Source organism: Hyaena hyaena, unplaced genomic scaffold (genome assembly GCF_003009895.1).
Source record: "Hyaena hyaena isolate Hyena2069 unplaced genomic scaffold, ASM300989v1 scaffold_535, whole genome shotgun sequence".
In the NCBI taxonomy this organism is placed as follows: Eukaryota; Metazoa; Chordata; class Mammalia; order Carnivora; family Hyaenidae; genus Hyaena; species Hyaena hyaena.
The window spans coordinates 944,326-970,897 of NW_024081167.1; the positions used below are offsets into that span (position 1 = coordinate 944,326).

At 38.8% G+C, this 26,572-nt stretch overlaps 1 protein-coding gene across 2 annotated transcripts in view; it reads left to right on the forward strand.

Moving 5' to 3' along the window:
- The first annotated feature begins 1,127 nt into the window (after positions 1-1,127).
- Positions 1,128-26,572, forward strand: part of PPA2 (inorganic pyrophosphatase 2) — a 94,540-nt gene continuing 69,095 nt past the window's right edge. The window contains exons 1-5 of one of the 2 annotated variants that reach the window (XM_039255621.1): positions 1,128-1,337; positions 15,855-15,919; positions 17,777-17,821; positions 22,649-22,702; positions 24,557-24,676. In XM_039255621.1, the coding sequence (XP_039111552.1) occupies positions 1,163-1,337; positions 15,855-15,919; positions 17,777-17,821; positions 22,649-22,702; positions 24,557-24,676 (459 nt within the window). In that variant the 5' untranslated portion in view covers positions 1,128-1,162. The remainder of the gene's footprint in view (positions 1,338-15,854; positions 15,920-17,776; positions 17,822-22,648; positions 22,703-24,556; positions 24,677-26,572) is intronic. The other variant, XM_039255622.1, reaches the window with a different exon arrangement.

The following is a 26,572-nucleotide window of genomic DNA, read 5'->3' on the forward strand; positions in this document are numbered from 1 at the left end:
AGTACTTTAAGAGATTATTTTAAAAATGCCTTATCTTTTCATTAAAACCATTTCACTTAGTTTTTGCAAAGATCTTAAATGCTCTTTTTTTTGCCTATTTCTGTAATATTGCTAACCTTTTTGCTTTCACTTTTAAACTGAATAAGATATTTAATTTTCTTTAAGTTTTAATTTTTAATGAAAAAATCTTTTTTACTGCTTTCTTCTGGATTCTCTTACTCTGATTTATTGTGAGAATTGAACTCCATATTGACAAGGAGGTAATTGATGATCTTAAGAAGGTGGAGGAAGCTCATGTGAATTGAAATAGGGAAAGAATGTGAAGAAGTGAAGATACTGCCTAGTGGCAACTATTTTCACAAGTTTTTCTGGAAAGGGAATAACTAGAATTTCACATGCTAATAGAAAAATTTGGTAAAAAGGGACTTCCAGGAGCAATTTACCTCCACAACAAAGAAGCCATTATTTTATGCAGGGCATGCAGCTACAACCTGCAAGGATACTAAATCTTAATTCCAAAGTGTTGGCACATTAATAATCCAGTGGGTTGGTCAGGGTGAAATATGTTCACAAAGATAGGAGTACAGTAGCAAGTGCCACTGTAGAAGTGAAAATGGAAGAAAAAGAACGGCTAAATCACCTCCAGTTTGGTTAAATAGGAAAGGCTTCATGGAGGAGATAGCATTTGAAAAAGTTAATGTTTTTTTGCTCTGTCAGTCAGTGTCAAGGTCAAATCTTCACAAGGGCTGATCATGACTTATGATGTGTGTGTGTATGTGTGATGTTTGTCTCCTATATTGGACAGGATCTAGAACAGCGCCTGGCACATAATTATCACTCAATATTGCATCATTATAATAAAGATAATATGATGGTAAATATTGACTGGACTGGTGAAGGCATGAATGCATATACGGGTGGTGGATGCCGTCTTATTAATCTTTGATTACACTGCTCACACAGTGTACCTTACTGACAATTTGCTGGGCACTCCCATTTCTAGGATACAGTCTCCAGGGCCAGCCAGAGATTGGCTGGGGCGGGAGATCTAGAGCCCGACCCGGGGCCGGAGTGATGACTCCGGCCAGCAGGGGGCGCCGGCGCGAGGCTCGGCTAGGAACCCCAGCACCGCCCAGCGCAGAGTCCGACCGCCGTATACGCCATGCGCGCGCTGCTGCCGCTCCTGCGCACGGGCTGGGGCTGGCGCGCGGGGCCCCCCGCTGCTGCCCGCTTGTCCCGGGGAACCAGTGCAAGGCCCACGCCGCACCGCGCCATGGCCCTCTACCGCACGGAGGAGCGCGGCCAGCCCTACTCCCCCGATTACCGCCTCTTTTTCAGTAAGTAGCTCGCGGCGGCCCCGGCGGGCGGCGCGCCAGGGGAGGCTCGGGGTGGAGCCTGTGCGGTCCGCTCGGCCTCCTCCCTCCTTCCTTTGGGTGGCCGCGCAGTCCTGGCCGCCTGCCCGCACGCGGGGGCCCGCGCCGAGCCACGGAACTGCCAGCGAGGGGGACGGCGGCCCGAGCCCCCAAACGCGGAGCGCAGAGACGCAGGGCAGCTGGCGGCGCCCGCGGCCAACCGCCCTCTCCGAGCGGCCGGCGGAGCGCCTAGGGGCGCCCGCGGTCACCCCGCCGGGGCCCAGCAGCCCTCGGGGGAGCCCCTGCCGCCGTTCCGGGCTCACGTAACTGAGTCGTGGGAGGGACGCGCAGAACCCGCCCTCGGGCCGGCTTTCTCGGTGGGCGTGATCGAGCTCCTCCTCCCGGGGAGGGCCGCCTGCGCTGGGAGAGGCCGGCCGAACTTTGGAAGTGCCTCGTCCGGTGGGTCCCGCTCCTTCCGGGGCGACTCTGAACAAAGATCTCTCAGAAGCAGGAGTTGATACGCACAAGCTGGCACTCTGAGTGCTGTGCTGCATCAGGAGCCTCGTGGGCCCCCGGGGAGCCGTGCCCCCCTCCCCGCATTGAACAGGCCCCAGAGGGCGAAGCGAATTGCAGGGCGCTGAGCTGGCCTGCCCAGTCGGGACATGACCCGAGTTCCCGTTATTTATTCTCATTTTTCTTTGCAGCCCCCTGTAGCGCCGCGTCGCTTAGCAGTAACGTGAACATAGCGAGGTGGAGCTGCTTTCGTGCCTCGTTGATTTCAGGGCCCTAAAGGCGAGGAGGACTCTTTTCTGTGGAGTTGGCCTTGCCTGATCGCCCAGCTCGTAGGCGCACCAGCTTCGGAGGCTTTCAGATTTAATTAAGCTCGAATCGTGGATTTTTCAGCTCTCAGCTCTGTGACCCCGATGCGTTTCTTATCTTGCTACGCCTTGCTTTTTTCTTATCTGTGAAACAGGGCTGGAAGAATTACGTGGTGAAGTGTATGTAGTATTAGAGCATGTGGGATATAAATTATTATTAATAATACCTGTCATCATTATCGATACTTGTAATTTATAGAATGTTTACACATATCCTTACCTGAACTTAGGGTCGAAGGGTATTTTGTGGAAGAGGAAACTGAATTTGTATAGTCTTAGGATGCAACTGATAGTAAAATACTCATATTCTTCAAAATTGGTTGCTTTTTTCCTCTTGCTACATATTCTTTTACATCCTTGTTTAGTCAAGACTGATCAGGGGGAGAGGAACCCTTAACAAGAAGTCCCACGTTTCTGAATGGATGTGCTCCCAAAGGTTATGTATGATGTGATGATTTGGGGCACAGTTTTCTATTGGAAGAATGTTACAAAATGGCAGTTAGGTTTTTGAGTGGATAAAAGCTTGTCTAACATGCGTGGTATGGTGAAAGGTTCTAGATTTACAAGTACAGTAATAATAGACCAAAAAGTCAGTACATATTTATGAATTGTGCTAGACACTGTTAGACGTGGCACTGAGGAGATTTTCATCATGGGCCCTGCTCTCGACAGTCACAATACCAATATGTTATTTTATATTATGTTATATAGAAATTAAGGAAAATGTAAAGACACTGAAAAATATTTTACTTGAATGTTGGCTGAGAAAAAAAAAGTCTTGAAGAGCCTAGAACATATGGTATAGTTGACTGAGCACTGGCTTTGGAATGCAGAGTCTGTCCTTAATCTTGACTTTGCCATATGAGCTCTTCATGTCTGTTATTTGGGCAGGTGATTGCTTCATTTCATACAGGGCCAGTGTCTTTAGCTGTGAAATATGCAGTTGACCTTGCATTTGATCTTCAAGGTCCTTGTTGATGCTGCCATTCATTGATTGAAGGCACTGGATGAATATGAAATATTCTGACATTCTCTCTTGGACAGGGTCTCTATTAGGCCATCTCCAGGGCGAAATTGGCCTCTTCACCATGGTTGGTTTCTTTAGCTGCAAGTGTGTTTCAGACTCATGATTTGTCTTTAGAATGGCAGAAATATCTTTACTACCCAGTTAGGATAAATGACAGAAAACAAGAAAAAAAGGTTTTCCTGAAGTAACTGGGAAGAATTGGAAGAAAGGTATATGGTTTGGGGGAAGGGCCAGGTGGTGAGGTGGTAATTGGAACGTGGGGGGTGGGGGGGTTTAAACAGTTCTGAATCAAAACAGCAGATGGCATCCTTGGCCCAGGACTGTTGACTGCTTGCTGGCAGGGATAGGGCAAAATGAAAGGAGGCCCCTTCAGTGTGAGGGAGTACGACGCAGTGAACAAATTGCTCTTTATAAAGATGGTCTCAAATTGGGTATTTGGAACCCTGGCAGTGTCCAAATGCGGTATTAGGGGTAGTTGTATGTCACTTCAAGGTAAAACATGAAGGGTGCCTGGGTGGCTCATTCGGATAAGCATCTAACTTTGCCTCAGGTCATGATCTCAGGGTTAGTGGGTTCGAGCCCCGCGTGTGGCTCTGTGCTGACAGCTCAGAGCCTGGAGCCTGCTTTGGATTCTGTGTCTGTCTCTCTTTGCCCCTCTCTGACTTGTGCTCTAGATCGATCTCTCTCTCTCTCTCTCTCTCAAAAATATATAAATAAATGAACATTAAAAAAATATGTGAGTGTGGCACTACTTGGCTGAAAAGTATATTGAGCATTTTTACAGTGGAATCATTTCCCACATTTCCGAATATATCCCAATTCCCTGAACTACTACTGTACGGGGAGGTAGACCTTTTTTGAGCTTCGTATCTGCAAATGCTTTCTCTTTACTGCCATTCAGAAGAATCAGAGTAAATGATAACTTTAATACTATTTTTGTTTTTCCTTTTTAATTAGGGTGGTCTTTTTTAGAAACAGTAGTGAAGGGAGACAGGATGATAAAGAGGAAGGAATCATCAGGCCTCTTTGGTGCCAGCCCTGTCTGTGTGTCCTTGAGTGAGTCATTTAACTTATCTGTATCTCATGTTTTTAAATCATAGAAAGGAAATTGGACTAGATGGTCATTTTCCAAACTGCTGAGTTGAGCACAAACACACCATAGTTTCTTATTAGATTTTTAAACAGAGGGCTTCTTGGTTTAATAAATGAGCAGAACACTTCCCATTTTATCACCCTCTTGGAGAGTCACAGTGTGCGTATTACAGTTCTGGGAAATTCTGATGTGAAGTAATTTGTCCTAAAATTTTGGATCCCAGAGCCCTTATTTCTCATAACATTTGTTAACATCTTAGTGACTCCAGAGTTCCGTGGAATTAAGTTGGGGAAGCGCTGGGTGAGATGATTTCTGAAACTTCCAAAAGCATATGTGTCTCAAAGAAACAATTCTAGCCTGGTAGTAAAAACTGCTTAGTCTGTAGGCCTGTCTTAACTGTCTTGGGCTTCAGTTGACATTCCTCAGCTCAATTTCTCCACCTGCAAAATGGGGATAATACTAATAATATTGTAGAACTGCTGTGGTAGTTAAATGTGTAAATATTATCAGTGTCCCACACATGGCATGTGGTAAATATTTAACGTATATTATTTATCTTTTTTTTTTTTGAGTTCAAGATATAAGACCAGAATTCTTGTCATATTCCATGAAGGGTGAAAACAACAGGATGCAGATGAACATGGAATATTTTGAGTATGTCCCAATGTATTAATTCCTAGGTCTCAGTTTTAATGGATACCGCCCTTTACTCTGAATTAATTGTGAAATCATGAGGAAGTTAGACTTGTTTATATGGGACCAAAGACATGCACTGTATGTTTTGCTAATAACTTGAAAATCCATTATTTCAGGTTTTTTAACCTTTTCTCAAAAGATGAGTAGAAGCTATGCTTTTCATAGTTTGCATTTTTTTTTTTTTTACACTACAGGATGGTAGTGGGTAGGTGACTGATTTACTTAGAGAAACAATGCTGTAGGTAATTCATGTTGCTTTTATTTAGCATGAGAATGAGTCATGCAGTTCTTTAACAATGAATTTGGTTTATCATCTATAGTACGTATATGCTTAAGTTAAAATTTCTATAGGTTTTCTTTTATTTAAGTACATTATTTGAGTAGTAGGTGATGGAATCTGCCATTGAATGTACCATACATTTGAACTTACTAAAATTTTCTGTGAATGATCCACACAATATGTATTTGTCTTAAATATATGAGTTTTTGTAATCTTTTTTTTTAAGTTGGCTCATACCATGGAATTTGAATTCTATGTAGAACATACAGAACTGAATGGTTATTGCATCAATATTGAAAAATTATTTGTACTTGGTATTCTTCATTGCTGAAGCTTCCAGTAAGAGTCTCTAGAAATGGTTTTATTTTATTTTATTTTATTTTTTTAATGTTTTATTTATTTCTGAGAGAGAGAGAGACAGCGTGAGCATGGGAGGGTCAGAGAGAGAGGGAGACACAGAATCTGAAGCAGGCTCCAGGCTCTGAGCTAGCTATCAGCATAGAGCGCCCGACGTGGGGCTCGAACCCACCAACCGTGAGATCATGACCTGAGCCGAAGTTGGCCGCCCAACCGAGTGAGCCACCCAGATGCCCCTCTAGAAATGGTTTTAGTAACAATATGTAATAGTATGTTGGTACCTGGCATACATGTAGCTATTTGGTATGTATACATATAACTAAATACAGGTTTTGCATTCCATTCCATTTTCTCACTAATACTGTTAATAAACTTTCATCCTGATACAACTTGGTGTTATGAGAGAAAAACATAGGTAATTTACAAAATCGTAGAATAAAATCTCATTTCAGTCTAGTTGAGAGGAAAGTTTTGACATTGTTTGGCCATGTCAAGTATATATATATATATATATATATATATATATATATAGGTGAGCCTGAAAGAATTCTTAGCTTATACTCAGGGATGCTGTCTGATTTTTGACAAAGTGAAATACCAAGACAAGATGGTGGAGTGACTACAATTGTTTGTTAGATCTTCCCCCAATGGATTACCTATTATACTGATAGTAAGTAAATAAAAAAAGGATAATCCTAAAACAGATGAGAAGGATCCATCAGAGCAGGAGATTTCAAAATATTTATGGAACATGAAAACAGATGGAAGTGTGGTTATTGATGAAACAACATGTAGGAAGTCCCAGCTTAAGTATATGTGCTGAAGGGGAAGCCAGTCTCCTTGCAGAACCTCACAGTGGTCGTGGGTGTGTTGATGTCAGATAGCAGGGGGAGAGTGGCATGTTGCACTTAACATGGGGGAGGGGTTGATACAAGTTTTATTATGGAATAGCACACAGACGCTTACCGTGCAGGCTTGAGACTCGTGGGATTGGCCAGTTTCGTCTACAGAAACTGAAGAAAGTGTTTGGAGGGAAGTAGAACAACCTGATGGGGTTGCCCCAGCCGAGCCCTCTGCGTTCTAGCACATAGGCTCCAGCCCCCGCCCCGTGTAATAGCCACTTCTTACGCATATGTGCCTCTCCTGTCCTAACATCTGTTTTTCTAGTCTCTTTTTTTTTTTTTTTAAGTTTTTTTAGCGTTTATTCATTTTTGAGAGACAGAGCCAGGGCACCAGTGGGGAGGGGCAGACAGAGAGGGAGACACAGAATCTGAAGCAGGCTCCAGGCTCCAAGCTGTCAGCGCAGAGTCTGACGTGGGGCTCAAACCCACCAACCGTGAGATCATGACTTGAACCAAAGTTGGACACTTAACCAACTGAGGCACCCAGGCGCCCCTCTAGTCTCTTACTGTTAAAATGTCAACTGAATTGTTAAGGATCACCTTCAGGCAGGCTTTCATCACTGCTACTCTACCAAACTGCTTTTGTCAAAATATAATGATCGGGGTGTTTTTTTTTTTTTTTTAATGTTTATTTATTTTTGAGAGAGAGTTAGCGAGCACAAGCTGAGGAGGGATCGAGAAAGAGAGAGAGAGAGAAAGAGAAAGAAAAAGAATCCCAAGCAGGTTCTGCACTCAGTGCAGAGCCCAACTGACTGGCCACATCTCACAAACCATGCAATCATGACCTGAGCCAAAACCAGGAGTAGATGCTGATCTGACTGAGCCACCCAGGTGCCCTTATTATGATGTTTTAAGTTTTCGTCTCACATGAATGATCAACAGAACTTTTCAGTTTATTTCTTTATCTTTCTTGATTTTTTTTTTTTTTTTTTTTTTTTGCATTTTGTCTTTAGGATAACGTTCTCTTTTATTTTTATTTTGATGGCTTTTCCAGCAGTCTCTTTTGCTGGATCCTCATATTTCTGAACTCTAACTTTTGAAATGCTCCAGGGCTCAGTACTTAGCCCACATCTCTCTCTCTCTCTCTCTCTCTCTCTCTCTCTAAGGCAGGAGTTGGCAAATGTTCTGTAAAGGGCCGTGATAGTAAATAGTAGGCTTTGCAGACCATAGGGTCTCTGCCACAAGTACTTAACTCTGCCTGTAGCACAGAAGCAACCAGAGGGAGTGAAAGTCTGAATATGACTTTGTGTTCCAACAAACCTTTATTTATACAAATTGAAACAGGCCGTGAGCCAAAGTGTGCTGATTACAGCCATTGCTCTCTGTGATCCCTTTCAGTCCCATCTGTGCTTCCCAGATTTGTAACGGCCTGAATTCCTCTTGAACTCATTTTTACACATCCAGTAAGCGCACTCTGTATTTCCATGTCAGTGTCTCAGAGACATCTCAAGGTTCATGTGTATAGGACCCCTGCCCCTCCCTCCACTCAGTTGGTTGTTTCTGTCCTCACATCTATAACCAGCAGCTTAGGAACCATTCCTGTTGCCTTTCTTACTCTTACCCCACTTCTAGTTCAGTAGTTTCTCCGTTCAGCTGTGCTTTTGAGATGTATTTGGGAGATATTTACGTCTCTCCACTTCCACCCTTGCCATTCTGTCCACCTTTCTCTCTGCCGACTGTAGTAGCCTCCTGATTTTTTCCCCTGCTGCCCCCTGTGCCCTTCTATAGATTGCTTTCCACACAGAAGTCCCCTTGGTCCTTTTGAAATGGAAGTCACCTCATGTCCAGTCTCTGCTCAGAACCCCAGTGACTTTTCATTTCACTTAAATACATTTTAAATATCCCCCATGGTCTATAAGGTCCTGTATGTCCTTCTCCTGGGGGTCCTCTCTGAACTTGTCACTTACCTCTCTTCCTTTGGATCATGGTTCTCTGGCCATCTTGGCCTCCTTGCTGTTCCTGCAGTGTTCCTCCGTGGATGCCTATTTGATCTGGTTCTGTACTTTTTGTCTGTGCTGAAATGTTACCTACCAGTGAGATCTTCTCTGTCCTTTCAATTTAAGTTTTATCTTTTCCCTTACTCCTTTCTTGCCCTCGTTTCTTTTCCTTTGTGGTACTTACTAAAGCCGATATAGTTAAAACATATTCACATTCATTGCTTCTATACCTACGCCCCTACTTGAATATAAATTTCATAAGAACAGGGAATTTGTACGCCTAGGACGTAAAACAGTGATTGGTGTAGTATGTATCTTTGGTAAATATTGAATGAATGCACTTAAGGAAATCTTGTAAATTAAATAGGAAAAAGAGAAAGTAGAAAGAAGAGAATTCGAATTTTAAGGAGTCCAGTGGGTGTCCTCTGAGATTTTAGAAACTTATATCCTTTAAAAAGGAAGAGGAAGCTATGAAGAAAAGATAATCATGGATGTATTAAAATGCTATAATTATAGAGACAAAGGACTCAGTAGAAGGTGTAGTGGGACAAATGGTGTTCTGTTTTAAGCCACCAACTTTGTGCTTGTTTGTGATGGCAGTCCTGGAAAGCTAATACAGAAAAGTTAGAATATAAGGTAAAGAAATCTATGAGAAAGTAGAACAAAATATCAGAGACAGAAAATAATTTTCCTCCTAGAGTTTATCTAGACAACCGTCAATCCAGAGTGAAGACCAAATAAAGACATTCAAGCATTTAAGGACTTGGGAAATTTATATTATATGCATCCTTTCTTACAGAACACAAATTAGGGATATGCTCCGGCAAAACAAGTAAGTAAACCAAAAAAGATGAGTGTGTGGAGTCCAGAAGACAGAGCTGAGCTGGAGACCAAATGGAGCAAAGTCTTAGGATGCCAAAAGAGCATTCAGTCCATGTTGCAGCAAGAGGATAGAGATTTCCAGAGGGAACTGTTTACGTAAAGAGAGAATTCCATAGTCTCTGTGGAATCTGTGAGGCATTTGAATAATTTATAGATATGATTATGACTGACAATGAAAGAAACATAATTAGAAGCTTACGTCAAAATAGAAGCTGAACAGGAAAGGAAAGTTAACTATAACGTAAACTTGGCCAAAAATCAACAAATAGACAATGCTTCTCAAACTTAACCTCAGTCTCAGAATTATTTGTGGGTGCTTGCTAAAAATCTAGATATCCAGATCTCTTAAGATTCTGATTCCCTAGGTATGGGAGATCCAGAGACTTTCTAACAAGGACTCCAAGTTTTTCCTGTATTTAGAAAAATTTTGGAAATACACTAATAGGAAAAGCATAGAAAATTCAGTGTGATTGTAGAACATTTATAAACCTTGAAATGAAAAAAAAAACCATGAAAATGCAGAAGATAGGAGAGAGAAATTAGGAGAGAGAAAGAAGAATGAGGAGAATAAGGTAAAAAGCCAGCTAGTAGGGTCAAAAGATACTGTGTTTGGTGGAACATTGGAATCAAGCTGTAAGATTGGTCAGTAGAAAACTTAAGAGGAATAGGTTGGAGACGAACTATCCTCATCTCTTAGCATTGGAATCAGTAGATAATTTCTAAAATTTGTAAAGAATTCTCATACAAATATATTATTCAGAGAGATGTAGGTGATCATTAGACCTAAGGTAAGTTAAAGAGGTGAAAGTAGGTTGCTCTGAAAGCGGATCTGAATTGGAAAGAGGTGGAACTGATGTCATTTTTTAACCATGTACATACAGGGCTTTGTTTAATCCATGTACATGCATTGCTTTGTTTAAACAAAGTAAGTATTTTAAAAAGCAAATTTGGGAGCAACAACTTCGTTTTAAATCTAAAGAAACAACCAGTCTGAACTTCGTATAATGAAGTTCTCACTCACAATTTATCATTAATGTATTATCCTGAGGCTCTGAGAAAGGGCTGTCTGTACTGTGTGCCTCAGTTCTGCCATCTTTACAAGGGGCATAAGTTACCACAGTGCTTGCTGCATATACCACATCTCTCTGTCTATGGCTCGTGTGTATAATAAAGATTACCCTTTTTGTTGCATAGAGAGGATCAAGATAGATTCCAGCTATCTACTTTTAGTTCTACCTTTAGTCTATTTATAGGGGCTCCTAGGTGGCTCAGTCAGTTGAGCTTCTGACTTTGACTTAGGTCATGGTTCATGGGTTTAAGCCTTGCATCAGGCTCTGTGCTGACAGCTCAGAACCTAGAGCCTGCTTTGGATTCTGTCTCCCTCTCTCTCTGCCCCTTCCCCGCTTGTGATCTCTTGCTCACTCAAAAATAAATAAATAAACTTAAAAAAATAAATCTACCTTTACAGATTCTTCATACCCTTTATATGGAACATACTAACATACTAATAACACTGATCCTAGAAAACTTTTAATGGGTTCTCATTCTTTCCTTTGTGCTTTAGGTCAGTGATCAGCATTCAGATAATGATGCCAAGAGGACTCCTTTGTCTTTGCACTTACTGGATGATGCTCATATAGATGATTTAGTGCACTCCCATTCTTGGCTGTGGATATAGCTCACTTGTTAGCACACTTGTATTCCAGCATCTAGTACGTTACCTTTTACATACAAATTACACACTGCTCAATTGAAAAATTGAGGAAATTAAGTTTTAGAGAAATTGAGTGACTTTATCAAGCTCAGTAACTAGAAGTCAGGCTCTTGATCTCCGTATTCATTGATCTGTGCATATATTGGTATATTGCCCATCAAAGCATTATCATTATCTGACATTTAAAGCCACATTTTATTTTTATTTTAGTAAATATAATTCTTTCTATTCTTTTTTCTTCATTAGTACATTTTTATTTATACTATTTCATGATCTAAATGGCTTCTAGTAGGTATGGTTATCTGAGACCACTCATTCACAAATACTCCTTTTACCTTCCAAGATCCCAATTAGATACCACTTAAACATATGTACTGGCATTACTATAGTGTTTGAATATGATGTTTGTTTTTAAAAATGTTTATTTAAATTTTTTTAAAATTTTATTTAAATTTATTTTTGAGAGAGACAGAGCACAAGTGGGGTTGGGATAGAGACAGAGAAAGAGACAGAATCTGAAGCAGGCCCTAGGCTCTGAGCTGTCAGCACAGAGCCTGAGGTGGGACTCAAACCTACAAGCTGTGAGATCATGATATGAGCTGAAGTCAGATACTTAACTGACTGAGCCACCCAGACACCCCTATTTTTTAGTTTTTTGAGAGAGCACGAGCACATGTGTTCATGCAGGAGTAGGGCAGAGAGAGGAGAGAGAAAAAAATCCCAAGCAGGCTCTGTGCTGATAATGCAGGACTTGATCTCTCCAACTATGAGATCACGACCTGAGCCGGAATCAAGAGTTGGATGCTTAACAGACTGAGTCACTCAGGTGCCCCCCACCACCTGAATATAACATTTAGATTGCAATTTAAAGAGATAGATACCTAAACACACTTCACAAATCTTTAGCTTTTAGCAATCACAGCTTAGGCTAGCTAGTCCCATTTTTCCCTTAGACTTGAGTAACATGCATTCATCTTAAATTTTACTAAATTTGTTGGGGCTTGTCCCCAGTTAATAGGAGCATTGGAGCTCTAAAGAAATTTAACACCAAATCAGTGTGCTAGGGATATCATTCACTCTTAATTACCAAGGCAGCGCAGCTATTTTGTCAATTCTCCTATACTTCCTTAATTTTAATAATGAATTCCCTGGTCTGTGCAACATCCTGAATTCTTAGAGCTGGGAATATTGTTAATTCCCATCACAGTGATAGGTCCCAAATATAATTATTGATATAATCTGCTTTAGTTTATTTTTCTCAAAACTGCCTTATCTTTGTGACTTAAAGCTAAGAATTACGGATTGATTACTCATTGGAAAAAGAGCTTCTAAAATTTTTTTTAATGTTTATTTATTTTTGAGAGAGAGACACACACACACAGAATCCAAAGCAGGCTCCAGGCACTGAGCTGTCAGCACAGAGCCCGATGCGGGGCTCAAACACACAAATGGTGAGATCAGACCTGAGCCAAAGTCTGATGCTTAACCGACTGAGCCACCCAGGCACCCCTTTTATTTATACTTTAATACATACTTTTCTTAACCAATTTATTTTTGCTCCATATTTTTTAAATTGCATACAGTAAAGTTCACTCTCTTTTTGCGAACAGTTTTGAGTTTTGATACAATATAGATTCATTTAAATGCTGTCACAGTTAAGGCACAGATCAGTTCACCACCCCCAAAACAGTCTACTTGTTTCTCTCTTTGGTCACCTTCACCCTCTGCCCTCAAGCCCTGGCAATCACTGATCTGCTCTTTATCCCTATAGTTTTGCCTTTTCCAGAAGTCATCTAAATGTAATGGTTGGAGCCTAGCTTCTCTCATGATGCATTTCTTTGGCATGATGCATTTTAGATTTATCCATTTTGTTAATGTGTATCAACAGTTCATTCTTTTTTATTGGGGACTAATATATCACTGGGTAAAACACCATTATATAGGTGTAGCAGAGTTTGTTTCTCTATTTACTATTTGTACATTTAGTTTGCTTCCAGTTTTGATTTTCAGTAAAGCCACCTATAAACATTCACTTAGAGGTTTTCATGGGAACATAAGTTTTCATTTCTCATGGTCAAGTGCTTAACAGTAGGATTTCTGAGTCAAATATTTCACTGTTATAAGAAACAGCCAGACTGTTTTCCAGAGTGGCTGTATCATTTTCAGTTCTCACTGAGATAATTTATTTTAATAGAAAATAAATGTGACCGCTTTAAGTATCTGTGTTACTTATAGAAAAAAAGATAATCGTGCAGCAAACTGATAATTTTGTTTCTTGTGTTGCTCATAGATGATTTTAAATTCAGGTAGAGAATTTGACGTTTGATCTGGTATGCAGAAGATTTTTTTTTTAAGATGCATCCTTTTTAACCGAAAAAGAGCTTTACAGGTCATGGCAAGATTTTCATATACTTTGCCACTTGTATACTCTTAGTTTATTCTACCCTGTGCATGAGCCTTTAGGAGCTTCCTGGATCCTAGAGGGGAAAAGAAAAATTACATAAACTGTTTGGAGGGGAAAATGAAATCGTAATCGAGATGTATTCATTGAATGCCTGCTAAGTTCTGAGTACTTTATGGATGCTGGGGACATAGGGGAGAGCATAACAAAACAAATGAAAACAAATAACAAAAACTCCTTGCAAGAACTTTAGTAGTAAGTGCTAAGGAAAACCTAGGGACCATGAGAAGAAGAAATGCAGTTTTGGTGGAGTGCGGGCCATTGTTAAATTCTGTGCTTCTCAGTTTAGTGGGCTGATGCCATGGCTTGTTTTTTTGTTTATTTAAATTTTATTGTGAAATAATTTTAGATTTGGCAGAGTTGCAAAGATAGTACAGAATTCCAGTGTATCTCTTACCAAGTTTCCTCTAATGTTAGTATCTTTCATTAGCACTGTACATCTGTTAAAACTAAGAAGCCAATATTATTACCTACTATGAACTCCAGATTTTATTTGGATGTCACCAGCTTTCCACTAATGTCTTTTTTTATTCCAGAATCCAGTCCAAGGTACCACATTGCACTTAGTCGTTTCCTTACTCTCCCCTAATCTAACAATTTCTCAGTATTTCCTTATTTATTTTATGAGTTTGAGATACTTAACTTAAACAGTAGTGGTTACAATTGTGTAAAATGTCCCTCAGTTTGAGTGATACTGGGGTTATGAGTTTGGGGGGAAACTACAATACAAGTGAAGTACCCTTCACATCACACCGTTTCAGGAGGTACATGTTATCAACATGACTTTTCACTGGTGATGTCCACTTTGATCACTTGGTTAAGGGTACTTTTTTCAGAGTTCTCTACTGTAGTGTTATTGTTTTTCCCTTTCTATGTTCTGTTCTTTGGAAGGGAGTCATTAAGTCCAGTCTACACTCTGGGGGAGCAGGGTAAGCTTTCCTTCTTGGAGGGGTGACATCTATACGTATATACTTCTTGGAATTTTTTTTATAAGAAAAGTTTGTCTCTTCTCTCTCATTTATTTATTTAAATAATCATTTATTTGCATCAGTGGGCCTCTATTATTTATTTAATACTTTGTGATTAAATACTCTATTATTTTTTCCTCAATTTGCTCCACCTTTGGCCTTTGGGAGCTCTTAGAGATTGGCTCCATTTCCTTTTGACATACCTCCAACCTTTTGTTTCCTTGAGTGCTTGGCTGATTTCTGGTAACACAGGATCCATTGAGTTCATCTCGGATACTTTTTGTCCCCGTCTTAGAATCTACCTCTTTAAGAAGTCCTAGTTCTTTTCACTGAGGAATGGCACTTGGAAACCAAGATTGGGGAGCTGAGTGTACTCATTGCTGTTGGACTGCCAGCCAGTTCATGTTTTATTTTGTTAATTTTATTTAAAGCCTCAATTTGAATATTATGCCCAAGAGGTAGCAGGCCACAAACAAAACATACCCTGACTGAGGTAATTATAAACTGAAAAATTTTTATGGCTATGGTAAGCCCAGCATTAGAAACAGATGCATTCCAATAAAAGTGCATATTAGGTTGTATTTTATTTAAATAATATATACTTTTAAATATTTAAAATATACATTTCAGTATGCAGTAAAGATAAGGTAGTTTCTGTTATTAAAGTTTGTGTTTGTTTTAAGATAACGAGTATCTCTTCACAAGTGAGATGTTTCATATTTGGGACTTTACTCAATTTTAGATATTTTCTGCTTTGGCTGTTTTAAGCTACAGAGACAAGTACATTTGGTCCTTGACCAATGCAGGGTTAGGGGCACCTGCCCACTTCACAGTTGAGAATCCTCGTATAACCTTTGACTTTACAAAAACTTCTAATAGCTTATGTTGACTGGAAGCCTTACTGATAACGTAAGTAGTCGATGCTGTTTGTGTCATATACTGTATTCTGACAGTAAAGTAAGCTAGAGAAAAAAATGTTACTAAGAAAATCGTAAGGGAGAGAAAATATATCTACGGTACTGGCAGTTCAAACTTATGTTGTTCAAGGGTCAACTGTAAATTATTTCAGCAAACGAAATGTGGTTTATTTGATATGTATTCTCTTTGGTCATCATACTGGGGCAAGTTTTAAAAGTTGAATTAAACTTTAAATTGGGAGTAAGGTTAATTTTGAAAACATTTTAAAAACTTGTTTTAAATTTAAAAGTGAATAAGGATATAATTGCTCTGAAGAACGGAATAATACATTGCTATAATTCTGTATTTTTATTTTTGTTTTTTGTTTTTTGTTTTTTCTTCCTTTGCAGAGAATGTAGCTGGTGACTACATTTCCCCCTTTCATGATATTCCTCTGAAGGTGGACTCTACAGAGGTATAGTCTTTAACTTGTTTTGGGTGAAATATGTACTCCTGGTATCACCACAAAATGCTTTTTAGAAGCATTTCGGAAGGAAAGAATGTGGGTTGGAAGTCAAGAAGGACAACAGAGTTATTACAACAGGATTGTAAGCCTCCTTCCTGAATTAGAATTAGTGTGAGACTAGGATCCTTCCAGAAGGAAGGTTAGGATCAGTGGTGTGGGATTGGTGCCTCCTTCACCCCTTCAGAGGACTGGACTGTCACTACGTGGCTACAGGGAGGATAATAGTGAAGATTTATTGAATGTTCATAGTGCTTATCCAGGCACTGTGCTCCGAGCTTGAGTTGCATTATCTGAGTACGACCAGGGCTACTGTTATTACCCTTATTTTGCTAATGAGGTTCAGTACCTTGCCCCTGGTCGCAGATCGGTTGTCTGTTGTGGGAAGTGCAGTATGAATTTAGGTGCTGTAACTCCAAAGGTTGTAATCTTAATTGCTCTGTGTAATCATTCCTGCTCATTACTTCTAAGTGGTATTCAGCTGCAGGACAGGAGGTCATATAATCTGGAGAGAGAAAGAAGGCAAAGAGAGGGCAGAAAGAACTCCATTTTACTGTATGTGTGTCCATATGTTTTGTTTTGGCCAGTGAACAGTCCAATCCAAATATCTCCTGTCTCCCAACGCCACTGCTTGCTTTTGGCCACAAGTGCATGCATTTATTTATTCACTTATTAATTTCTTCTTTCAGTAAACAGTTCTTGAAGGCTTGTTATGAGCCAAACGGCATTCCAGGCACTAGGAGGTTGCAGTGGTGAATAAGATAGATAGGAGGTACAGTTCCCACCCGATGGGAGGAGGCAGACAACCAGGAAACAAGTCAGCCAGACACTGTTAAGTGCTATAAAACTAGAACAGGATGATGAAAGAAGGAGCAGTTGGTGGCTGCTGCTTCATGTGTGAGTGTACCATGACAATATCTGTTCACCTAACAAAATAATAATATGTTTTGGAATCAGATAGTAGGTAGGGGTGGAGCAAAGAGTGGACTAGAAACGTCCCAGTGGTCATGATATGCTGCCTAAGGAGAATGGGTTTTGGGGACTATGAGAAAGTTGAGAACAGGACAGGGCTAAACCGTAACAGGATATGTTTGTGAACTTTGGGCACGTTGGTACACAGTGGTTGTGTATCTAAGTTTCCCCCATCCTCAGCTATTGTGATTAGAACTGTTGCACCTTGTACTTTGGAAGGTGTTATTTTAGGAACAGAGATAATGTTTCAGGGCCTAGTTGGAATAATCATTTTCTATTTTGTTTCCTTCTTTGGTGTTTTTGTTTGGTGTGTAAAATAAGTGTGAGCATTTGTGAATGGCGTAATTTTTCTTCCCAACCCATCACATGGTCTGTTTTAATTTACAAGTGCTTGATGGAGGCATAGGAATCACACCTTTGTGGAATGTACAGGCAGGAGGTGCAGCTGAGTACTTTCATGGCTTGTTAGTCACGCTCCCTAGAGTTTCATTTCAATAATGAAATGACTGTTTTAAGTGTAATCACTGGAAACTGACAGTCTTTCCTTTAAGACCGAACAGACTTTGCTTCCTTTTATAAAAACTAGGAAAATATACCTGAAAGAGATTTAACTTTTCTAATAATTTATTGTATGAAACACCTGGATGCTCATGCACTGGGGATGCAAATGCAGAGAGGAAAGGAACTGGGCATTTGGTAGGTTCTCTCTTGAACCCAGTGTCTGGACAGCTTCTGTAGTGGAATGTTCCTGTAGCAGGCTTACTTGGATTGCTTTGCAGTGCAGCTGTGTTCTTTGATGAAATATTACAGTCACAAATACCATCTTTTCTTTTATAGGAAAATGGCATTCCTACAAAGAGAGCACGAAATGATGAATATGAGGTATATCTAAAGGTTTTTATTTTTGTGAATCACTTCTGTTGTCTGACAGTTGAAGACCTTGGTGATCGTTTGCATTTGTGAAATGCTTCTAAAGTTTTCCCCTCTACGAGGATTTTTGTGTGTGTTCTGATGTTTTTATTTTTCCAGTATCTGTTTACGGCAGCTAGGGATGGTCTTACCATTTTGCTTCTTTTTCTTGTGGTAAAATGTACATAAAATAAAATTTACCATTTTCTTTACTGCACAGTTCAGTGTAATTAGTTACTTGCGCATATGCAGCCGTCACCACCGTTCATCTCCAGAGTTTCTTCTCAAACTGAAACTCTGCGTGCTGAACAGTGACTCTCCCTCAGTCTCCTCCCTCACCCAGCCCCTGGTAACTACTATTCTACTTTCTCTTTATGAATCTGACTATTCTAGGAATCCCCTTACCATTTCATCTCGTAAATGAAAAACCATAGAGAGTCAGGAAAGGAACCCAGGTTTTAGTAGCAAGTTACTTGTCCTGGTAAATAAAGTAAAGGTACTTTATGAAAATTGGTCAGTTTGTCACTTTTTTTTATTATAAGGGAAAAGGTGGCTTAAGAGACTGTTTTAGAATTCAGGGACAAGTCTTTTGGAGGATAGAGGTGGAAAAAAGTTAGACCAACTATGTGCTAAAATAAACATGTGTTAAATACATCTTTTAAATGTGTGACTGTCAAACCTTTAATAGTTATTGACTTAGGCCCAGAACATCCAATTGATGTCAGTCATCCCATCTCATGCTGTTAATGCCTTTTATCTTGCTGATGTCAGACAGCGTTTCCTATCACTTTCCTCAGCCTTCTTTTCCCTTCAACCTTATTTCCGTTTTTTTCCCTCTATTTCAACTGAAACTCATGACCCCAGCCTTTGAACCTACTTCCACAAATAGCCCTGGGTGCTGTTCAGTCCCCATCACCTTTACCTGCTGCCTATCTTCTGTTCTTTTAAACTGGTGTTTGTTAAAATGGTCCTTTAACCACATACATTGTAATAATGTAGAACACTTGTTAAAATTTCACATCCAGGCCTTATTCCATATCTTCAAAATCAGAATCTCTGCTTGATGGACTAGTTAGTGCACATATTTAATGAGCATTTCAGGGCATCCATACATACTGAAGTTTGAGAACCACTGCCCTAGATGCTATGTGAATAGACATTGAGGGGTTCAAGGCTTTATAGCTTCCTAGAGACTTTGTATATTAACCTGGAAATATTGTTCTCATTGGGGAAAATGTATTCTGAGTCCATACAGCCAACTTAAAATATAATTCTTTTTTTTAATGTTTTATTTATTTCTGAGAGGCAGAGAGACAGAGAGAGAGAGACAGCATGAGCAGGGGAAGGCCAGAGAGGAAGATACAGAATCTGAAGCAGGCCCCAGGCTCTGAGCTAGCTGTCAGCACAGAGCCCGACACGGGGCTTGAACCCATGAACTGTGAGATCATGATCTGAGCTGAAGTCGGACGCTTAACCGACTGAGCCACCCAGGTGCCCCAATTCTTAGAACATGGTTTATTTGTCAGAGACTGCCTAATTTGAGTCCGATTGCAGCTTGTGTGTTTATTTATTTATAATTCTGAACCATTTTTCCCAGCCCCAAGCCCTTGGCAGCCTCTTTTCTACTCTCTGTTTCTATGAATTAGGCTGCCCCCCTCCCCCTTTTTTTTTTCTTTTAAAAGAATTCCAGATATAAGTGGCAAAATGCAGTATTTGTCCTTTTCTCTGTCTGGCTTATTTCAAAGAGCATAATCCCGTAACAGTCCACCCATGTTGTTGCAAATGGCAAGTTTCCTTCTTTCTCCATTGTCTGTATTAAACTTATCTTCATTATCTGTTCATTCAATGATGGACTCTTAGGTTGCTTCCATATCTTGCCAGTTGCAAATAATGCTGCAGTGAGTATGGGGGAGCAGATATCTCTTTAACATCCTGTTTTCTTTTTCTTCCTTCTTTCCTTCCTTCCTTCCTTTCTTTCTTTTGATAAATACCCAGAAGTGGGATTGCTGGATCATATGATAGCTCTGTTTTCATTTTTTGAAAAACTGCCATACTGTTTTCTGTAGTGGCTGTGACAATTTACATTCCCACCAGCAGTGCAAAGTGTTCCCTTTTTTCCACATTCTTGCCAACACTTGTTATTTCTTAACTTTTTTGATGACAGCCATTCCAGCAGACATGAGGTGATACCTCATTCTCTCATAATTGTGATGTTGAACACCTTTTCATATACCTGTTGACTGTGTGTCTCTTGGAAAAACGTCTGGTTTCTCTGTGCATTTTTTTAATCAGATTGTTTTTTTTTCTATTGGGTTGCATGAGTTCTTTATGTTTTAGATATTAGTACTTATCAGATACATGATTTACAAATACGTATTTTCCCATTTCCAGGTTGCCTTTTTATGTTGCTTATGGCTTCCTTTGCTGTGAAGAAGTTTGTTAGTCCAGTAGTAGCACCTGTTTATTTTTAATTTTGTTGCCTTTGCTTTTAGTATCAAAGCCAAAATTTATTTGATCTTTTAAGAGTTGGAAAGAGAAAAGCAGAATGATTTCCTCCCATTTTCCCCCAAAGCATATAAAACTTACTGATTTTTTTTCATCTTATTAATTATGGTTTTAATTTTTGCAACAAAAATAGGGAAAAATGGAGAAGGTAACTGAAGGAGGTAAATGGTCCAAGCTCGGACCCAACTTTCTCAGTGGAAATGTGTCCCCTTGTGTTTTTGTGATTTTCTGCTAGATGTCAGTAGACTTACTGGTTTATAATTAACAGTAGTCTTTGGATAACCTGACTAACACTGGCTTTGAAAAATTATAGATTATATGCATTTTAGCTGAAAAGAAGAAAAGCAAGCTGGAAATTTGCTCTTCAGAGATCAGAACAAATGAGGAAGGGGAAATGGTTTGCAGGCTTAAGATTCAAACCTTATCTTTTGTTCTTTTGGCCTAATTCAAGTCTCTGAGTGGTTTTGGTAGGTGTCATTGTGTAAAACAATTGCCACTAGCCTGGTCTTCTCTATCACCTCTGAGTATTCATCTGTATGCATTTGTCCTCTTATAGCCAGGCTTTCAAGGATGAATAAATTATGTGAACATCTGCCATTTACTTAGGTTTTTCTTTTTAACAGCTACTTGAGACATATTTAAACAGGTGCTGGGATACCTCATGAAAGAGCATAGAAAATGAAACATAACAGCAAGACTGTGGATGAGGTTGCTAAGATAGGTATGAGACGTACTTCTAAGGAGCAATTGTTGAGAATTCATTCTTGGCTTTGTTCTTTATCTCATTATGGATATGCAGTTCTGTCATTGGTAAACTTTAGCCTTACCTAGAAGAATTGAACAACCATCATTATTTTTGTGGCTCAATTTATATTTATACCGAATTGTATAAATGGCACTCTTTGAATTAATAATAGCATTCGTGTGTTTCACTTGGAAAGCCCTCAGATGTTGTTTAGCAATACTGTAAACCAGAAATTCTCCATGCTGGCTACATATTAAAATTGTTTGGAGGGCTTTGAAAAATAAGCAGTGCCCTGACACCACCTCAAAACCGTTGAATTCAAATACGTGGGAGGTGGGGCTCTAGGAAACCTTTTTTTTTTTTAATTGATAAAATCTCTCCTGGTGATTTTGATGTGTGGCACAATTGAGAATAAGTATATTTAATCACTGCTTTCTCAAATGATCTATGCTAAAGGATTAGTTTTTTGGTTTATTTATATAATCTGTTGTGAACTGATACTTTAAAAAAATACAATTATTAGAAAAGTGTAATTAAAGAAAAGTGTAATTCAGGGCTCAACAGACCTCAAAATTACTCCCATCAAATTGCTGTAAATGTTTCTAAATGAACCTGTAACTGTCAGCTTGCAGTTAGCTCTGGTTCTTGGCCACAGTTGGTGTAGCACTGTTTTCAGCCATTGCTTTGCTACAGTAAGCTGTTAGTTACTGATATCAAAATGCCATGCAAGGCAACTTTACCCTTGAGACTTTCTCTTTATGAGGCCCAAACTGCAGGAAATTATGGACTTGTATTTCTAAGTATCATAGGAAATTATTTTTGCTAATCATTGACCTAGAATCTCCTTTGCTTTAAATACTGAACAATTCAAAAACTATAAAAAGAAACAGTCGTCTTTTTCTAACTTTAGGGAACCAGAGATCACTGGATAAGCAAGCTAAGTGTAGAAAGGTGTTAGTCTGACTCTTTGTAAACTTGATATCTACCTATGCCAATATCCTTAATTTCACGTTATGATCATAGTAACTTGGATTTAAATAGTGCTTTGTGATTTTCAAAATATTTCATAATTTTTTTTTGTATTTTCATTGAAATTATATAATTATATAATTGATCTTTATAACAACCTAATGTGGGGAGTAGGACAGAGTATTTATGCTTACTTTACAGATTGGAAAAGTGAGACATTCACCTCACATGATGGACCCTGTCTGTCACTCCTGTTTTAGTGGGAAAATACAACTTGAAACAGGTTTCCTGACCCCATTCTAGTTGTGTCATTACACTGCGAAGGTATTTCCAGAAATATAGCAACTTTTAACACTGCAGTAGTTTTCAAGTGACAAGGTGGCTTAAATTCTGCTTTGTTTTAGACAGCTTCTCTAATTTTTCAGAAGAAATTTAAGGCATATGCAGATGTATGATGCAGTCTCCACACATTTTTGTGGGGAAAGAAACGAAAGCATTTTTACACAGGAGATTAAGTGATAAAGGATAAGTAAAATTTTTTTAAATTATCTCTCTTTGTTTTTTGTTGTTTTTAACTGCAGAATTTGTTTAATATGGTTGTAGAAGTACCTCGGTGGACAAATGCTAAAATGGAGGTATGGATATATTCTATTAATATCAAATGGAAATTATAAGTAATAATGATATAAAAACTTTGTTTCAGATTGTTTGGCATTAACATTTTGAATTTGGGATGGTTGATAAACTACTTTATGATACAAACAATTGAAAACACTTTTGTGAACTTTGAATCACATTTCTAAAAGCAAAATAGAGCTGAATTTATACTTTGAAGCACGTGTTTTCTATTTTGCCTCTCTGGTTTGTTACACACATATTCATTTAATTTTCTTTGACTCTCTGTCTTTGAAAATAACAAATGTTTTCAAGGTTTATTTAAACAGATTCTGAGATGTATTTTGTTCATACAGTTGAAACATATTTATTTGGGACTCATGGCAAGTTTAGTTTGTCAGGATTTAATTGTCCTTTAGATTTGCTCTACCAGGAATGAAAGTGTTTTCTTGGCCAACTCTTGATCAGTGAGCACTATCTAAGAGCATCTGCTCTCCCCCTGGTTACCTTTTTTTTTTTTTTTCTTTTCTATCTTTTTCATGAGACATGAACCTATCAAGAACTTTCTTTTGCTTTTCAGAATTTTATTGTTCCATTTTCAGTTAGGTAAAATTCCTTAAAGGTCTGAGTGAAATTTAATTTATGGCACTTAGTTCCTTTAATTATTTAAGTGTTTTCCTATAGCTCTGGATGAGATGGCAAGTACCCTTTCAAGTATTTTAATTAAGGATTGTTATGTAGCTATATATTTTTCAGAATTTATATTTAGAGAACTGTCAGTAATTACTAGCATTGCTTTGGTTAATATTTTGATAGGGAAAAATAAAAATAATAGATTCTTTATTTGGTCTTTCTTCAGAATGTCTCAGAATTCTGGCTTCTTTCTACCTCAGGTATAGGATCAAGAATCTGTGAGAAGCTGCCTAATTTAAGCAGTGTTTATTCATTCAAAAATAGCTTCAGTTATTCTTTATAGGATAGATTTTTTTTTCCCCAGGCAGTTTTAGTATGTTTGATAGAAAGGTAACTGAAATGAAATTACTTCGTGAAAATCTTTTTTAAAAAAAATATTTAAATGTTTATTTTTGAAAGAGAGAGGAGAGAGACGGAACAAGAGTGGGGGAGGGGTAGAGGGAGAAGGAGACAGAACCTGAAGCAGGCTCCAGGCTCTGAGCTGTCAGCACAGAGCCTGACACGGGGCTCAAACTCATGAGCAGTGAGATCATGACCTGAGCCGAAGTCAAATGCCTAACCGACTGAGCCACCCAGGCACTCCTGAAAATCTTTAAGATAACTTTAATATCATAAGATTGATGATAAGATGCTCAAAATAACAAAAAGCAAGTAGGTTAACCTTGATCCTCTTGCCATTTCAGTCATTCTGTTACTTGTATTAGAAATGAGTGCATAAATAATAGAATGCCTAAGTCTATAATCGGATGTTTCCTTTCCAGATGTTTTTTCTTACGCAACACTGTAAATTAGAAGTAAGAACTGGTGGGGCGCCTGGGTGGCTTAGTCGGTTAAGCGTCCGACTTTCGCTTAGGTCGTGATCTCGCGGTTCGTGGGTTCGAGCCCCGCGTCGGGCTCTGTGCTGACTGCCAGCTCAGAGCCTGGAGCCTGTTTCAGTCTATGACTCCCTCTCTCTCTGACCCTCCCCTGCTCACGCTGTCTCTCTCTCTCTCCTAGAAATAAATAAAACATTTAAAAAAAAAAAAGAAGTAAGAACTGGCTTAATTTATTTTAAAGTGTCTTTGACCAGTAAGTTAGAATATATATATTTAACCTGATAGTCCTAGATTTAAAACATATAGTTTGAATATAGGATTAATCATTTCTCATTCTCCTTTCCCCTTTTTCCATGATCTGTGTAGATTGCCACGAAGGAGCCATTGAATCCCATTAAACAGGATGTAAAGGATGGCAAGCCACGCTATGTGGCAAATATCTTCCCTCACAAGGGTTATATATGGAATTATGGTGCCCTCCCTCAGGTAACATTTTTGTTATAATGGTAAAACTTCTCTGTCTTCTGAAAAAAATTGCCTTGTAAATCCCGTGAACTACTTGAATTTAAATTGGTTCTGAGGACATGTCAGTTTGACAAATTTGTAAATTAAAAGTTTTTTTAATGGGGAGTTTTATTGTATCAATAAATTTTTTTTCAAACTGTATATGCGTCTATACTCAGGTTCTTGGAGTTAGGCGTATAGAACACTCACATTTGGCATTTTGAACACATTTCTTTTTCTAGGCTTGTCTATTAAGAGTCACTGAAAAATGTCTTATCTGCTTTATCTTCAGTCATTTCTTTGAAGGTGACAAGTTATGTTTTTATATACCTTCATATGTGATAGCATCTTTTCTTATCTCTTTTTTTTTTTTCTTTTCATGTTTCCTCACCCTTGGGAAATGATATCCCCTTCCAGATTATTTAGTGAGTAAAACTCAGAGTATATAGAATCAAATTTTGTCTAGGTTTAGTGGATATCGGGAAGTATCTGTCTTTATGATTATAAGAGCCATCTATATTAGACCATCTATCTGGATATTTTAAGTTTTATATTTTTATTTTATTTTAATATTTTACATGAAATTGCAAAATTATTTTGGGGAAATAGCTGAAAAAAAAAAAGGAGCCTTGCTTTATCCAACTCAACAAGCCAGCTGCCCATGTAGAATAAATATTTACAGAAGAAGAAAAAAGAAAATTGTTTTCTAAAGAGTCAGCCTACCTTTGATGCATTTAGACCACCCACATGGATACATTCTTGGTTTAAAAAAGCCCTTCTAAAATGATGTACTAAGAATGAGAATGCCCGGTCTGCTGAACCCATGCAGACAGGTGTTCCGACTCCCCGGATGCCCAAGTAGACACTCTGTTTGACCTCGCAGTAAAAGGGTAAAAAAAAAAAAAATTGTTAAGCTTAGGTAATGTCTGTAGGAGATGATGTACGGATGAGAGGAAGGCCAAAGAAGCATTTGAATTAGAGAAAGACCAAAACAGAGACATATCAAGTAGAGTAGGCAGAGGATAAACCAAAGTTCATGTATTTATGTATTTCATTAAACATGTATTAAGTATTTATGCTGATAAGCAGTGTATGGGTATTGGGTATACAGTGAAAAATGGTATATAAATATAAGATGAAGGCAGCAAACTAAGTGACTGGGAATATGGGTTTTGGAGCCATATTGCCAGTCAATAGTAATGTGACCTTGGGCAAGTTACTTTGTCATTCTGTACCTCACTTTCTTTTTCTGTTAAATAGAGATGATAAAGCACCTGTTGCCTATGGTCATTTTGAGGTTACATGAGTTATCATCTCAGAAGAGTGCCAGCTGGATAGTGATCACATTATTATACCTACTGGTACTTTTATTATATGATCTTTTTTCTAAAGGAAGTCATTCTCATGAGGGTAATCAACGACTGAGCCACTGGTTCCCATAGAGCATAAGTGCTACTAATTCATCTACTAATTCTGAGCTTTTGTAGTTTATCTAAAGTCCTGACAAATTTTTGTGCTCCTCCAGATGTGTTTTTGAATTTTCAAGGTGCTCCTACCTGTGATTATGTTAGTCTGTTAGGTATAGTAGTTCTACTTTACTTATAACAGAATTAGACTGTGGCAGTCTCTCGGTGCATCCTGAACTGTTGCCTACTGAAATTTAATACTCCATCCAGCATCCAAGGTAACATTTTAAAACTTAAATCTGCTAATGTTTTGCTCCTCTAAGAACCTTTTTAGTGGTTTCTTATTGCCAAAAGGATAAAATAGGATACTCTTAACATGGCTCTTCAGCCCTGCCTAATCTGGCCTCTGCTTTCTGCTGCAGCTTCATTTTGCAACATTTGTCTTTTCTTGCTTCCATTTTACCACAGCAAC